The sequence below is a fragment of the Equus przewalskii genome, chromosome 13 (assembly GCF_037783145.1).
Source record: "Equus przewalskii isolate Varuska chromosome 13, EquPr2, whole genome shotgun sequence".
NCBI classification, from domain to species: Eukaryota; Metazoa; Chordata; class Mammalia; order Perissodactyla; family Equidae; genus Equus; species Equus przewalskii.
The window spans coordinates 40,074,870-40,088,690 of record NC_091843.1 but is presented as its reverse complement, the minus strand read 5'-3'; the positions used below and the strand labels follow the sequence as shown (position 1 = coordinate 40,088,690).

Here is a 13,821-nt window from a genome sequence, read left to right as displayed (position 1 = left end):
CCTTCCTAAACTGTTTTATTCCCCATTATCCTTTGAGTCATCTCCCACATGTTATGATTTGCACACCTGCAGTTATAAAATTATTTTTCGGTGTCATTATATCATGTTGTTCACCAACTTTCCAGCATTTATGAATACAATAATGATTCACCATAAATCCAAATAATTTACAAGTTACAGAGACTCTGCTCTTACAAATAAGAATTGAATGATTAATTTCTTTGATGTCCTCCCATTTGAACATGAATCCCTAAAAAGAAACTGGTAACATATTTCGTTGTATATATGAAAAATAACTCACAGTCCAGAACTGAATTAAAGTATAAGTTCAACCTTCTGGATATTTAGTATTTTAAGACATGTCAGCAAATATAAGCCAATTAATAAATAAGCAACATTTCTTTTGTAATCAGTAGGTGTAATTGCCTTAGCCAATAACCTTGCTCCTGAATGAGAGAATCATAAGTGTTGGCAGTGAGGGTGGGGCAGCATGTAGCACTTCAGCACAGAGTCCATAACCCTGAGTGTGCACACCCACCTTAAGTTGGAACTCAGTGTGGAGGTGCTTTTTGCTCTCTTCATTATCTTTCTGGAGGGAAGTTCATAAGCTTATTTGAGCCTGAGCCTCACCCAGGACGTGGAATGGAAGCCAAAAATTAATATGTTGAAAAGGTTATGGTGATGGAAAAACCAATTAGGAGTGAGGCTAAAATGATAGACATTCAGTGTGTTACCAGGTGAAATTAATCACATAACTATAACAAATTCTTTAATGACCAGTTTGGAGGCTTGTGAAATATTTTTTTGTGAACTGTGACATCTCTTTATTTGTGTACCTAGGATAAATGTAGCTCCTAGGGTAACTTAGGTGGCCCTCTTGTGCATCAGGATTGCTGTTGCAATTTCTCCTTGGACATCTGTGGAAAGGAGGGGTGAGAATATACGGTGGGCGTGCCTAGCACCTGTCTTGCACAGCCCTTCCTGATGACTTCCTCCTCTCCCTCCTTTACTTTCCAGGTCTTCATGGTTGACCTTTCTGCCCTCTCCCACTACACTGTAAGCTCCTTGAGGGACAGGGATGGACTGTGTCCCAGGGCCTAGAGTCCTAGAAGATGCTTGGTACAGAGCGGGAGATTGGTATAAATGTTTATATCTCATACTTTTGGGGGCAGACCGTTAGGAAGATTCTGAAACTTCCAAATACGTTAAAGATTTCAGATCCTGTATGGAAAGCAAAAACATAAGAAATTGATAACTTGTTCTGCTGACCACGATTCTTTTTCTCCTTAGTCTTCCACTGCAGTTAGGAGCACATGTGATTTTGTTTCTAAAGGTGTCAGGTGACCTTCTGAAGGGGGTAGGAATCATGAGATTGCTCACGATGACGCTCTCCTTGCCATGTAGCCACCTTCAGGATCCCTGGATTTAGCCTACAAAGGGCCCAGGAGCTGCATCTGCCCAATGGCCGAAGACACAACCTTAGAAGGCCGATTTTGAGAATAGAAATGAAACTTATTTTAGAAGACCTGCTTATTTTCAGAGAGAAGTATATTATTTTCCCTTGACTCAGAAATGAGTTAAATCCTAAAATAATCATTAAAGTGCACAGTGCCAGCTTTTATCACTCATTAATGCCATATTACTTTAAGTGGTTCAGAAATGGGAGAAATGGCTAATTTAAAGCCAAACGGACCAATTTTATAGCACTAAATATGTATAAAGTACTTTTGCATGCATTGCTTATGAGGCAATATTTAGCTTGTTCTTTCATAAGTAACATCTCGTGTTGAAAAATGAAAACTGGTATTAACTGCATTTTTATTTAGAATTTTGTTTTAAGCCATACAAAATAGTGTTGTGTAATTGGTTTTTCAGATTATAATATATGAGTGAAGTGTATATTTCTTCTAATGAAATCCTCATTTGGCAAATGTTGGCTGTCATAATATAGTTGCTGTTGAATGAACAAAGATACTCATTTTACATGAAAAATTGTTTCATTGGTTATATCAACAAACACTTTTTAAATACATGCAACTTTCCCTTCACTAAATTATTAAAAATAAGTTTTATTTTAAAAGTAAGAAACTTTGTTGTAATGAGACTGTGTTATAAATCTAGTATTGTGATATTCTGGGGCTATAATTAAGAATAAGTTCTGCTAGTAAATGTCGGGAAGAGGCGAAGAAGAAAGTTACAATACATTGCCTATTTACAAATTAACCATTACCTGCCAAAAGCACATCAGACCCACACAGCGGACATCCGCTAATCCAGTGGTTAGCCGTTCCGGGCTCTAATGCACACTGTTTTACACGTTAACGGTTTTGAAGTTCCAGGCCAAAGCTGACCTTTCACATGTGCTCCGTTCACAGTAGGAATCTCCACTCACTGCTTCCTGTCAGAATGGATTATGGTGACACAGCCCAGGGCTCACTTTGGCTACAATTAAGTTTTTGATCAGAATTATTTCGTTCACAAACAATCACATTTGTTAAAATGTTACATCTGCCCTGAAAACCACTGGCAGCCTCTCAGTTTGTCAGTGCGATGTGAATGTAATTCTTCATTTGTTTTTCATAAAATGGCAAACCATCTTATATATGTTATTTAATTTTTTTTCTTTTGCTGGTTTCTGCCTTTCATTTCATTGGGTTTGGAAGGAAACTATGTCTTGAAATTAGTATGAATCTGCTCGTAAACTTTGGGAATTTGAATGGAATTGTCTTTGGTGCAGAACAAAATTATCCATTTGAGCCAAGACTCAAATATTATTCCCCAAAATTGTTAGCGGTGGTTGTGTTTCTCACACGAGGAAATGTTTTAACTTTGTGAGTTTAGGGGTTCCAGGTTTTGATCCTTAGTCTGTAGTTCCCGTAATCTCCATGCCTGCGACATCACTGCCTTTGGGTATTTGTCATAAAGCACGTCTCAGGGTCCATCACTATGGCCATGGACTTTGGGTGTCAGAAGTGAAACCAGCAGTGGTGTTATTAGCCTTGCCTCTCTTGGTTCTTTGACCAGCTTTTAAAAGTCAGTTTCTCACTAAGAAGTGGCAGCAGCAATATACTAAAGTAGCTCTTTCTCTGAATAACCATTTTGTGTCTATAACATGGTGTGGTATCAGAGGACCTTTTGAGTTTTATAGCTGATTTCCACTATCTGTTGAGTGTTGTCACCCTTTTGTGAACCCTCCCACTTTGGAGAAAAGACTGTTTATGTGGTGGTTTTGTGTGTTGGGGGGGCACTTTGGGAGCACAGGATTAGAGGTTGGATTAGAGTTTGACTTAGAATGGAAGTTAACCTTTGACTTAATTTTGTGTGAGTAGAGGCTGGGAAGCTGGTGGTGAGGGAGTGTTGGGGAGCGGGGGGAGGAGTAGCCTTAGGAGGTTGTGAAGTTAGGAATGCTTGAATGCTATCTGAAATTGAAGCATTAGGTTGAGAAATTTTAATTACTTTTTAAATATATATATATTTAGAATGCTGTTAAAGAAATTTATTACCAGCTTTTAAAAAATTGCATTAAAACCCAAACCATTTCCCATTTGTTTTGACGTAACTAAAGTCATTTATTACTAACTTATAAAATTATAAGTGGCAAAAGAGAGGTGTTGCACCAAAAAACTCTTTATTTAGCTATAATTTTTTAAGCTTTTTAATAAAGTAGGGCCTCCCTATACTTCTAAAATCCAACGGCTTTACTTAAATGGAGTAATATAAATATTGGCTGTATTAATTTAACCTTCATTTTCTCCATTGTCAGATTTGTGAGCAGATTTTTCTTAAATTAAATTCATTATCGTACGTGTGTTTTTAGCCTTTTAAGAATATCATATTTGGAATATACCTGACAATATTTACTGTTTAAAGGAAATATATTGAAAGAAAATACCAAATAGTATTGAATTTCTAGAGAAAACACCAATCTGGGACCTTCCAAAAGTAGGCATACATAAGTTTCTTTTAGCTGTCATTATTTCAGTACTGCCCTGCCTTCTTAGAAAGTGGTACACAGGCAGAAGGTGGCTAGACAGAATTTGTCACTTTATTACAAGCTTATGTTAATGTAGCCATTGATTTTCTCATATTCGGATTTTTTTTTTTTTGATTCTGTATCCGTAACCTGTTGTGCCCATGTAATATATGTGGGACGTCTGCTGGGTCATAGGAACTTCATGATCTTTGAAAGGGGCTTTACTGAAATCTGAGGGAATCAGGAGGAAGAGTGATACAGACTCAACCCAGTCTATGCAAAAAAACAGAGACTACTAAAATTCTGTGCAGCATCCACCGTCACAATCTCCAGGCCTAACCTTCAGTGCATCTCAGGAAGGCAAAAGATGAAACATGTAAGGTTCGAAAGTGCTCTTTCTGAAAGGCTGAGACAGACATTTGTGACTTGGGGGGTCTGCTCTCACAATATGTGAAACTGAAAGATAAATTGGACACTTAACTACCTTAAAGTTTTACTGGAGCTTGTAAAAACACTTCTGAGACCCCTAATACGTCATTTATGCCGGACAGACAACTCTAGATTTTTTCCTAACTACCATGAAAAAAACAAACCCTCGCTTCCTAAACAATATGATTGCTGGCTTAGGGAGACCCCAGTCTGTGCTATGAGAAGAATTTTATTTTTTTTAAATCACTGGGGAACACAGCACTTATCTCCTTATGCTGGTCATCAAGCCACACATTGGGAGGAACCCTGCCATCATTGGTCCACCCTCTCCCGTCATGTGAGGAAGCCAAGGCTGAGGCAGGGAGTGACTATCCAAGGTGGGGGTGCTAGGCCTGGACCCCAAGCACGCTTTCCTTTCTTGGTCTTTCTGTATCACAGGGCTATTCAGGCACTTTTCCATAACATTCTGCATGGGCCCAGAGAAACTTAAAGTGGAAGTAGAACACCTCTTTTGTGAAGAGGATGAATTCAAACTGAAAATTGTCAGGCTTGCTTTTCTGAGCCTTAGAGATTTGGGCCAGGTAACTGCTGCAGTCCCTGCCAGTTCCAACCCTGTTGGTCTCGTGAGGCATCGCTCTCTGGATTGTGCATTGCTTTCAGAAACACCCTCGATTTTTATTTAATTTATTTATTATTGAGTGCATAATAGTTTACGACATTGTGAAATTTCAATTGTACATTATTATTTGTCAGTCACCATATATATGTGCCCCTTCACCCTTTGTGCCCACCCCCAGCCCCCTTCCCCCTGGTCACCACTGAACCGTTCTCTTTGTGTGTTTGTTTATCTTCCACATGTGAGTGAAATCATTTGGTGTTTGCCTTTCTCTGTCTGGCTTATTTCACTTAATGTAATACCCTCCAGGTCCATTCATGTTGGTGCGAAAGGGAAAATTTTGTCTTTTTTATGGCTGAGTAGTATTCCATTGCATATATATACCACATCTTCTTTTTTTTTTTCTGAGGAAGATTAGCCCTGAGCTAACTACTGCCAATCCTCCTCTTTTTGCTGAGGAAGACTGGCCCTGAGCTAACAGCCATGCCCATCTTCCTCTACTTTATACATGGGACGCCTACCACAGCATCGCTTTTGCCATGTGGTGCCATGTCCGCACCTGAGATCTGAACTGGCGGACCCTGGGCCGCTGAGAAGTGGAATGTGCAAACTTAACCACTGCGCCACTGGGCCAGCCCCTACCACGTCTTCTTTATCCATTCATAAGTCGATAGGCACTTGGGTTGCTCCCATGTCTTGGCTATTGTGAATAATGCTGCAACGAACATAGGGGTGCATAAGTCTCTTTGAATTGTTGCTTTCAAGTTCTTTGGATAGATACCCGGTAGTGGGAAAGCTGGGTCATATGGTATTTCTACTTTTAGGGTTTTTTTTTTTCTTTTTATTAAGATTATGATAGTTTACAACCTTGTGAAATTTCAGTTGTACATTATTGTCAGTCTATTTTTAGTTTTTGAGAAACCTCCATACTGTTTTGCAGAGTGGCTGCACCAGTTTGCATTCCCATCAGCAGTGTATGAGGGTTCTCTCTTCTCCACACCCTCTCCAACATTTGTTATTTTTGCTCTTAGTGATTATAGCCATTTTAACGGGTGTAAGGTGATATCTTAGTGTAGTTTTGATTTGCATTTCCCTGATGATTAGTGTTGTCTGTATATCTTATTTGGAGAGATGTCTGTACATATCCTCTGCCCATTTTTTGATCGAGCTGTTTGTTTTTTTGTGGTTCAGTTGTGTGAGTTCTTTACATGTTATGGAGATTAACCCCTTGTCAGATAGATGATTTGCAAATATTTTCTCCCAATTGGTGGATTGTCGTTTTGTTTTGATCCTGGTTTCTTTTGCCTTGCCGAAGCTCTTTAGTCTGATGAAGTCCCACTTGTTTTTTTTTTTTTTTCTTTTGTTTCTCTTGTCTGAGAAGACATGGTATTCGAAAAGATCCTTTTAAGGTCGATGTCAAAGAGTGTACTACCTATATTTTCTTCCAGGAGTTTTATGGTTTCAGGTCTTACCTTCAAGTCTTTGATTCATTTTGAGTTTATTTTTGGGGATGGTGTAAGATAATGGTCTACTTACATTCTTTTGCATGTGGCTGTCCAGTTTTCCCAACACCATTTATTGAAGAGACTATCTTTTCTCCATTGTATATTCTTAGCATCTTTGTCGAAGATTAGCTGTTCACAGATGTGTGGTTTTATTTCTGGGCTTTCAGGTCTGTTCCATTGATCTGTGTGCCTGTTTTTGTACCAGTACCATGCTGTTTTAATTACTATAGCTTTGGAGTATATTTTGAAGTCAGGGATTGTGATGCCTCTGGCTTTGTTCTTTTTTCTCAAGATTGCTTTAGCTATACGGGGTCTTTTGTTACCCCATATGAATTTTAGAATTCTTTGTTCTATTTCTATGAAGAATGTTGTTGGGATTCTGATTGGGATTGCATTGAATCTGTAGATTGCCTTGGGTAATATGGACATTTTAACTGTGTTTATTCTTCCAATCCCTGTGCATGGAATATCTTTCCATTTCTTATGTCATCATCGATTTCTTTCAGTAATGTCTTATAGTTTTCATTGTATAGGTCTTTCACCTCCTTGGTTAAATTTATTCCTAGATATTTTATTCTTTTTGTTGTGATTATAAATGAGATTGTATTCTTTAATTCTCTTTCTGTTCGTTTGTTATTAGAGTATAGAAATGGAACAGACTTTTGTAAGTTGATTTTGTACCCTGCAACTTTACTGTAGTTGTTGATTATTTCTGAAAGTTTTTCCCTGGATTCTTTAGCCACCCTCAATTTATTTTTGACCTCATGCCCACTCCCCACATTCACAGCTCATCATATTTTTTGTTTTATTATAATCTTGGATTTGCAACTAACTGGTCATAATTCTCAAGGTTTCAATGAAGAATCCATCTCAGAACACCAGGGTAGGCATGGCCCCCAAGTTCGCACTGGGTGCTGGAGGAAGATTAGGGAGACCCAGAGGGTAATGGAGACTTTGACCTCCTTCTGAAACTCTACCAATAACGTAATTTTGAAAATTTAAGATGCAGATCATCTCAGAGCAGTACTCTGTTCTGTAAGCACTAAAGACGGAAATACGTAAAGCTCTTTTGCATCCTGACTCATTGGCCTCTCACAGCCCCTCAGTGAGTGGTCCTGTCCTGGACAAATAGGAGAGCTGAGTGTGAAAGCTGGGTGGCAGTCGTACGTGTGGGCTGGAAGAAGTACTTGAGGATAGGAACTTGAGTCGCAGAGAAGTCTACTCTGGGGATCTTTCCACAGGGCACACTGCCTGCCGCTGGCAGATTTGATGGCAGCGTCCCTGCCATTTCACGTTTGGTGGCTGGAGTATTTGTTCTAACAGGTACAGTTGTCATGGTTTTGGCACAGCAGACTGCTCACACCTGAACTAACTGGTTGCTTTAGTAGGTGCTCAGCTCAAGAGGACTTTATCGTATTGTCTCATGTTTTCTCTGGGCGTTGAAAAAAAGGATTTGAGAAAACGACTTCTCTTTTTCCCTTCCCTAACCCCCTGATTATACAATTGCTCTTCTAATTTTGCCCCTGAAACTCTGCAATGTGTTACTGGTAGAGAATTCTAAGAATCTCTATGGTCAGAAAGTCTGGCTTAGAAAAGATATATTTGGTATACGTGTTTCTCTTCTACATGATTGAACCATTTACATGAAATAGTTTCTAAAAGAAAAAATTACCATTCTCTGTGAGATTGTGCAGCTTCTAAAAATAGGTAAGGAAGACCAGGAGCCACATGGGAAATGAGTAAGGTGTTTTATTGTTATGAGAAGATTCAGAATACACAATAAATGAATATAATCATGACAGTTGTGGATAAAAGGGCACAGGGAGAAAATAAAAACAAAATACGTAATAGTTTTTTTCTTTTTTTTCTAAACCCTCTGTAATGCTTTATTTTTCTCTTATTAAATTTTTAAAATAAAAATTACAGTAAACTTATTTTTGCTATAGTTAGCTTTAGGTAAAAGAAATAAATGAGAAAAGTTTAATCTCACATCAGGGATTTGTCCGAAACACACACATGGAGAGTTTGGAGTTGGACATAATTGGATTCGAATCCCAGCCTCACTTTTCATGAGGGTGGGTGACTTTGGGCACATCACTTCCCATCTCGGAGCCTCATTCTCTCCTCTGATGTGGGAATGATCAACCTGTTCCAGGGGTTGTGTGAGTGCCTGGCCTGGAGTTATTTTGTAAATGCCTGTTGTGTTCTCCTCTTTCTTTCTTTGTCCACACAACTCAACAATGAGAATCAGCGGTATTTCAGGCACTTAGATACACTAAGATCCATAGTCAGCAAGAATCAGTTATGTTCAGAAGGTGTTACTTAATCAGAAAAGAGTCTACGCATATGTTTCCATGTAAAGGATAAAATAATTTATAGTCGATACTGAAATAATCAGAAAGTAATCAGAGATATCCTGTTCCTTGTGCCTGCTCAATGATGATGCTATTATTAGCTAGTATTCTTTTTTATTGAACATTACTGTGTGTATGAGGGCACTGTGCTATGTGATTGGCACACATCATCTCCTCATCCCCAGGTGGGATTCTCAACCCAGCTGGGTCAGGCAGCTTGCTCAAGGTCTGGGTCTAGAGCTCAGGTTTTAGATTCCTAGACTTATTCTCTTCCCATCTCATTGTACAGCTTCTGATATAGGAAATGTATTTTAAACATGTTCTGTTCTTTTGCAAATAAAATAAAGTTTGAGTAAATTAACCACATTTTATCCATTCCTCTATTGATGGACTTTTAGATTCTTTCTGATGTTCATTATTACTGTCAGCTCTGTAGCAAGCATTCTTGTATCTCCTTCTGTACAGGTGTGAGAGTTTCCTTAGGGTATAGATCTAAAAATGGAATTGCTGGGATAACTCTGGTATATAGATTAATAAAAAATGAAGGTTAAGAATTATGAGAAAGTGAGGGTTTGAAGACAGTCACACTGTAGCCCAGTGATAAGGCCCTTTGTCATCAGAGAATCTCTGCTTATGCATGAGGCCATAGTAACCCATGGTGACCTAAGCCCCCGTGACTTCAGAGCTATGTGACCTGATTTTGAAGTGGTTCTGGAAATCTGGGAAAGTATACATAAGGTGCAAAAATCGTGGAAACATGAATTAGCAAATAGGGCCTCATTCCAGGCTGTGAATGCTTTAGGGCAAAAAAGACCCGCTTTTTACCAAAATTCACTGTTGATAGCACTAACTTGGATGTTCAATAATTCTGCAGATTTGTGATCTAATGCCTGAAATTTTTACAAATGTGCATAGTGTTAAGTTCAAATCCAAGTTACTAAATGTCTATTTCCTGAAAAAAGATATTCCAAAATGATATTTTCCCAAGCCAAAGTTTCCAGATTGTGACAGAAATGTAACTACTTGCTGTCTTCATTCCTGTACAGATACACACGGACTGAAAAATGATGCTGGTCAAGTTGGCTTAGGTTCTGCCCATTCTGGGACTGGTAGACTTGAGTTAGGATGTTGAGTGTGGACTTGAGTGGAGCTGGGGTTGGGATGCCTAGTATCTGCTAGTCCTGCCTCATCCAACTGTGCTTTAGTAATTTCATTGCTTTCAGTGGAGGCATCCTATTTTACCCTGGTCTTTTTGGGCAAAGATAATTATATATATTTGCCTGGGTAAGCAAATCGATAAACTTGTAATAAAGTGTATCAGACCATTTCTTTGGCAAGACCAACCAGAACAGCTTGTGAAGCAGAGCCGTTTCCAATGGAGCATGAAAAGCTTTGAAAATTTTCAGTAATAGCAGAAAGCAGTATTTGAAACCACCCTTAAACAATTGTTTGTTTTCCTCTTCTCCAACCAAGTTTATAAAAATTTGGTCAGACAGGCGTTTTGTTTTGATTTAAAATATTTTTAGTGAATTGTTATCTGCTGAATGCACATGTGTTCCTGCACTTTTTCTTTCGTGATTGAAACTTTAAACCTTTCCTTTAGGTCCTCCTAAAAACTTCCCTCGGCCCAGTAAGGTTTGCATATGTGAGGAGGAGGAAGGGATTTGGACCCTGGAGAAACCTTGCAATTTGAAATCTGCCCATGCAGTAGTGTACCAGAGATGGCCGTGGGTAGTGCCGTATGGGCTCTTTGTCTTTCTCTTCTACCAAGATCCCTTGCCCCCAAAAGAGGGTGGTTAATTTGGGCGTTTCAGTTTGGTTAATCAGATCATAAGTGCCTGTGAGCATGGCAAGAGGCATGATTGAAGCATTTATAAAAATTTGGCTCATGGTAAGCCCCATAATTTGTTTTAAAGAATTACCTCTTCAGTGACATTAAAAAAAAAAAACCCAAAAGATTGTGGTTTATAACACCACACCTGGTCCAGATTGTGCTGGATGAATCCATATTTGCCTTGCTGTAAATGATTTTGAGGGTGGAATTCTTGGATTGTTTTCTGTCTTGTAAGCCCTTGACATTGTACTGGTACCTGTGTGCGCACAAGCCTCTTGACATGGGAAAGGCCAGCTCAGCCTCCCACTGAAATGCAGGTTGGCTGCATTTATTCTGCATGTTCCTAGAATGAGGAAATGATATGACAATAAACAGAAATGCCCTTGCTGAAGAGAGAAGGGAAGCTGGTGTTTATCTGGTCAGGTGGTTTAGATTAGCCGTGATGCGGCTCTGTATTATGTTACTTTAAATCATTGTGTCCCAACAGGACATAAATTATGAAGATTGTTACAGTATGTTTCATCCTATGTAAGATCAACAAATTGGAATAATTTTTTTATAGGAAAATCACAGTGCTTTTGGCAAGGCTATTGAAGCCTTTAATTTGACTTGAGTATTTCTCAAATATTATTGCCTAATGTATGAAGTATGATTTGCATAAGGTATGAAATAATAAACTTTTAAAAACAAAAGGGAAGAATTTCTCTTTAGCAGTTGCATCAAATGGCAGTGCACTCCCGCTCCATCAATATCTACACGCTTTCTTTGTCCCCGTGTTTTAGAGCCAGTTGCATTCTTTTCCTCTGATGGGATTGTAAGCGAGCTCTGCAGGCCTTGGTGCAGAGATGAAGCTTTGCTGCGTGCTGCCTGCCCATCAGCCCTCACCTGCACAGAGGAGGTGACTGCTCTGGTGGAACTGGATGGGAGCCTGCTCCAAGGAGGAGAAAACAAACTTTCCTGTTTATGTATGTTCACGAAAACAAACCATTTTTTTTTCTTTCAGGACTTTGTGAATTATTTAAAAAAAAAAAATCCAAACCAAAAAAACCCTACTTGATCAACAGCTGAAGTTAAGGTAATTTATATAGGAATATTTCAAAAAGAATGCATTTAAGTAAGCGTTTATTCTTTTTAATGTTTCCTCTATTCATTACTGTTTTCTGAGTTATTAGCCTTATTTGTGAATTTTTAACACAGAGACTTACAAACTTTCATCTGTATTCAGGATGCGACTAAGTTTATTTGGCCACATAGAGCAACTTTCCTAGATTAAAAGAAAATGGCCTAACATTACTTTGTGTAAGAGTCAAGCAAATTGGAAGCTTTTCAGTGTCCACAGTAGCACATTTTCCGTGCAAAGCACTCCGCATGTTTTTGTGAGACCTCCTCAGACTCCCCGTGAAGTTCAGAAGTCGTAGAGCCTCCGATTTGCAGACTAGGAGAGGTGAGAGAGATCCAGGATTCACTCAAGGCCACAGAGTGCGACAGAGCTGGGATTAGAACTTTTCAGGATGTGTTGACACCCCCGCCAGACCTTGTGAGTCTTTTGATACTAAAAAAATAGTAAGTGCTAAGCTTATTTTACTCTCGGTGTGCCTCAAGCCCTGAGATTTAAAAAAAATTCTTTAGTAATACCATTTAAAACACAAAAACAAGCAAGTCCCTAGTTTCAGTCTATAAGGGTAAGAATAGATCTGTCTTTAAGCCTCATCATAACAGGTTGAGGATGAATTCTGAATATATTTGTGGTTTGCGTCAGCCTAGTGTCTGAAAACTGACAGGTTCAGGGACCTTTCCAAGTTCACAACCTGTGTGTGCACTTTGAAATAAATAAATACAGACGACTTGCGAGATGGTCTCTTTCTGCACCGGGCTTCTTCTGGATTGGCACCGTTCTCTGAGAAGTGGGTCTGGCAGCCTGTTTTCTTCTAGTGATGCATTGCAGCCGTCTATCACTGGAGGTCCTCTGCGGAATTATCAGGATGTCCGACCAGGCTTGAATATTTGGGTGATGTATTTTTCTTACAGAAAATATTGGCAAATGTTGCCAAAACCGTACTTAAAAACTCTTAAAAGCCAAATTGATTCCTTTTAAAAGTAAGTAAAAGAAAGGATAAGCATGAATTTGTTGATGTTGTGCAGACCGTTTTATACCATCAGATATTTTGTGATGTGAAGTGCGATGAGCTTCTGTTTTACAAAATGTGTACTTTTTGCAGAAAATGTTTTTACTGTGCCATTAAGCCAAATTAGGTGTTGTTTTGTTTCTTGAAAATATTTTTTGAGTGCCCCTTTCCTATGCTGGGGGAGTGGCGTTCTTTCTGCCCTGAGAGCTCGTCCTCTTCCTCTGTCCTTTTGGTTATTGGTACTGGATCTTGATTTTCAGTTTAATTTAACATGTCCCAATTTGAACAGAAGCTTTTTCTCTCTTTCTTTCTCTTTTTAAAATTAAGTGCATGTAGATTCTTTTTATTATAATAATAGAGCAAGACAGTTTCATGTCAGATATAAACTGGAATTATATAGGGTAAGTAGCAGCTTCTCTTAAAAGGAGGCAGTTGACTATAAAGAAGAAAAAGGTAGGGAGTAGATTGCCGTTTTCCATATTATTCAATTTTTAAAATGTATTTGGAAAAAAAATATATTTGGCCAGATATTCCATATACCTCAGTGGTTTGAATGCATCAAGTTGAAGCCTAGGGATATTTTTCTATATAGATTTGAGTTTTTATAAATCTTCTAAGAATGACAATACCAAGGAGTTTAAATTGTAATTCTTAAAGGGTTGCTAAAACAAAACAAGCAGAAAACTTTGATAGTCTTTGCCATACCTTTCACCTCATAAGACTTTGGAAAGCTAATGAATACAGATTATCAGCAGATTAGAAAGGAAAACCCCCAACAAGACTTTTCTGAGGCAACTGCATGGCCATAACGAACAGCTCCAGTGACCAGCGTGGCATCAGAAGTTATCTTCACATTAGGGAACTCCAGGTAAATGGCTTCTCCGGTGGATTCCTCCCAGAGTGATTTTGAAACCAGTGTTTCAGTCTGCTTTAGGGAGAAAGGATGGATAGAAAACTGACAAAATGTGCTGATTCCAAGAGAGC

The 13,821-nt window shown here is 38.7% G+C and overlaps 1 protein-coding gene across 4 annotated transcripts in view; it reads left to right on the top strand.

The window, feature by feature from the left end:
* Window positions 1–13,821, top strand: part of PCBD2 (pterin-4 alpha-carbinolamine dehydratase 2) — a 46,933-nt gene that overhangs the window by 20,600 nt on the left and 12,512 nt on the right. Inside the window, exon 3 of one of the 4 annotated variants that reach the window (XM_070570962.1) lies at window positions 11,494–11,676. The exons of the other annotated variants lie outside the window; for them this stretch is intronic. Coding sequence (XP_070427063.1) covers window positions 11,632–11,676 — 45 coding nt within the window. The 5' untranslated portion in view covers window positions 11,494–11,631. The remainder of the gene's footprint in view (window positions 1–11,493; window positions 11,677–13,821) is intronic. 4 annotated transcript variants of the gene reach the window in all.